Below are 1,876 nucleotides of genomic sequence, written 5' to 3'. Positions count from 1 at the left end.
GCCGGTGGTGCTGTGCGTCTGAGACCCGGTTAAATGAGGTGCCGCTGCTGGTGGGCGGACAGGTCACTGCGAGGCCAGCCCACGACAACCCTGCATGTGCATCGCTGCCCCCGCCTTTTGGGGAAAGTGAAGTGAGGCAGAGCCGGTGTGAACAAGCCCGTGGAGGGTGAACTTCAGACGGGAGCACCCGGAGCAACTGCTTCTCTGCGGACTCGGGTTCCTAAACCGGGGGGAGGGGGGGGCAGGCGGGAGCTGCCGCACAGGTTGCTTGGCCAGTTTCACTGTTTCTCACAGGAGGTTCTTGTTGTTTCTTCAGCCCCTTTGGTAGGAAGCGTGTGCGTGACGGTGCTGGCCTCCGTGTAGTGGTGCCGACATGGCACCTGTGTGCACAGGGTCTGCAAGGGCTCAGGCGCGGGTCCCCTTACCAGGCTCACCATTGGCCGTTTTCTCTTGTTCTTGTCAATGTATTATTTTTAAAATCAAATTTTCTTTTAAAAAAATGTTTATTATTACTATTTTTTAATCTTTACTCAAGGATATGTTTTCACTGATTTCAGAGAGAGAAAAGAAGGGAGAGGGAGAGGGAGACATCGATGGGTTGCCTCTTGAACGCACCCAGATCGGGGTTTGAACCTGAAACCAGGGTATGTCCCCACTGGGAATCAAAGCTGCGATCTTTTGGTGCAAGGACAGATGGCACTCCAACTAACTGAGTCACACAGGCCAGGGCAAAATTAAATTTTCTTTTAATTTTAAAGTAAGTAAGCCACATGACTGGTGTGGCCCAGTTAGTTGGGGCATCGTCCTGTACAGCAGAAGATGAGCAGTTCAATTCCTGGTCAGGGCACATACTCAGGTTTCGGGTTTGATCCAGGTCGGGATGAGTTCGGGAGGCAGCCAATTGATGTGTTTCTCTCTTTCTCTCCCTCTCTCTTTTTTTCTCTCTCCCTCTCTAAAGTTCATTTTTTTAAAAAGTACATATTGAAAATGATTTTTAAATGTTAGAGTTTGTTCTTTAATGTGACAAATCAAGGAGAATAAAAATTAAGGTAGGGCAGCCCTAGCTGGTTTGGCTCAGTGGATAGAGCGTGGGCCTTCGGACTGAAAGGTCCCGGGTTCAGTTCTGGTCAGGGCACGTGCCTGGGTTGCAGGCTCGATCCCCAGTAGGGGGCGTGCAGGAGGCAGCCAGTCAATGATTCTCTTTCATCATTGATGCTTCTCTCTCTCTCCCTTCCTCTCTGAAATCAATAAATATATATTTTTTTAAATTAAGGTGGGGCAGGCGGTCCCTGGGTGCTAATGCGGTTGTCACTTGCTCTCCGGAGGGAGCTCTGAGCAGGCGGAAGGCTGGAAGCTAGCCCTGGGCGGCGGGAGGCAGAGGTACCGTGTTCGGAGGAAGCTAGTGTTCGACAGGGCCCTTCGCCTGGACGAGAGGAGGCTCTGCCAGGCTCATGGGGCAGCCCGGCCGGTGCTGCTCGGACCCCAGTCTCGCTGACCTCAGCCACACGGTGCGATTTGGAAGCTGCTGTTTCGCTCTCCTGAGTCTGTTCTTTATTTCCAGGCAAAGGAAGCCAACCATAAGCAGAAAGAGTTTGAAGAAATCGCAAAGAAAGTCCGCAGTGCCATCGAGCAGCTGGCAGCCATGGAGTGAGGCCCCGCGCGCTCCTGGTCCCGCGGAGGGTGTCGTCGCCAAGGCTCGGTCCCCAGTGTCGCCGCTGCCTGTGGGCCGTGGCAGTGACCTAGGAAAGGAGGCACTGACCGTGTGGAGTGAGAACTTAAGCCGCAGTGTTTTCTCGTGAAAGCGGGGCCACGGCGTCCTGTCTGCGCCTGGCGTTGCTGAGGGCCGCGCTGATTCTCTTTCTTTGGTTGCCAGGGA

General features: G+C 53.6%; 1 protein-coding gene across 1 annotated transcript in view; it reads right to left on the bottom strand.

The window, feature by feature from the left end:
* TK1 (thymidine kinase 1, soluble) overlaps positions 1-1,876 on the bottom strand; it is a gene marked incomplete at its 3' end in the record, with an annotated part of 25,657 nt that overhangs the window by 23,131 nt on the left and 650 nt on the right. The window contains exon 2 of the mRNA XM_014531727.1: positions 1,506-1,527. Within this exon, the coding sequence (XP_014387213.1) occupies positions 1,506-1,527 (22 nt within the window). The remainder of the gene's footprint in view (positions 1-1,505; positions 1,528-1,876) is intronic.

The sequence above is a fragment of the Myotis brandtii genome, unplaced genomic scaffold (genome assembly GCF_000412655.1).
Source record: "Myotis brandtii unplaced genomic scaffold, ASM41265v1 scaffold825, whole genome shotgun sequence".
Taxonomy (NCBI): domain Eukaryota; kingdom Metazoa; phylum Chordata; class Mammalia; order Chiroptera; family Vespertilionidae; genus Myotis; species Myotis brandtii.
Note: the sequence above shows the minus strand (reverse complement) of the source record. Positions and strands in the feature narration are given on the sequence as shown.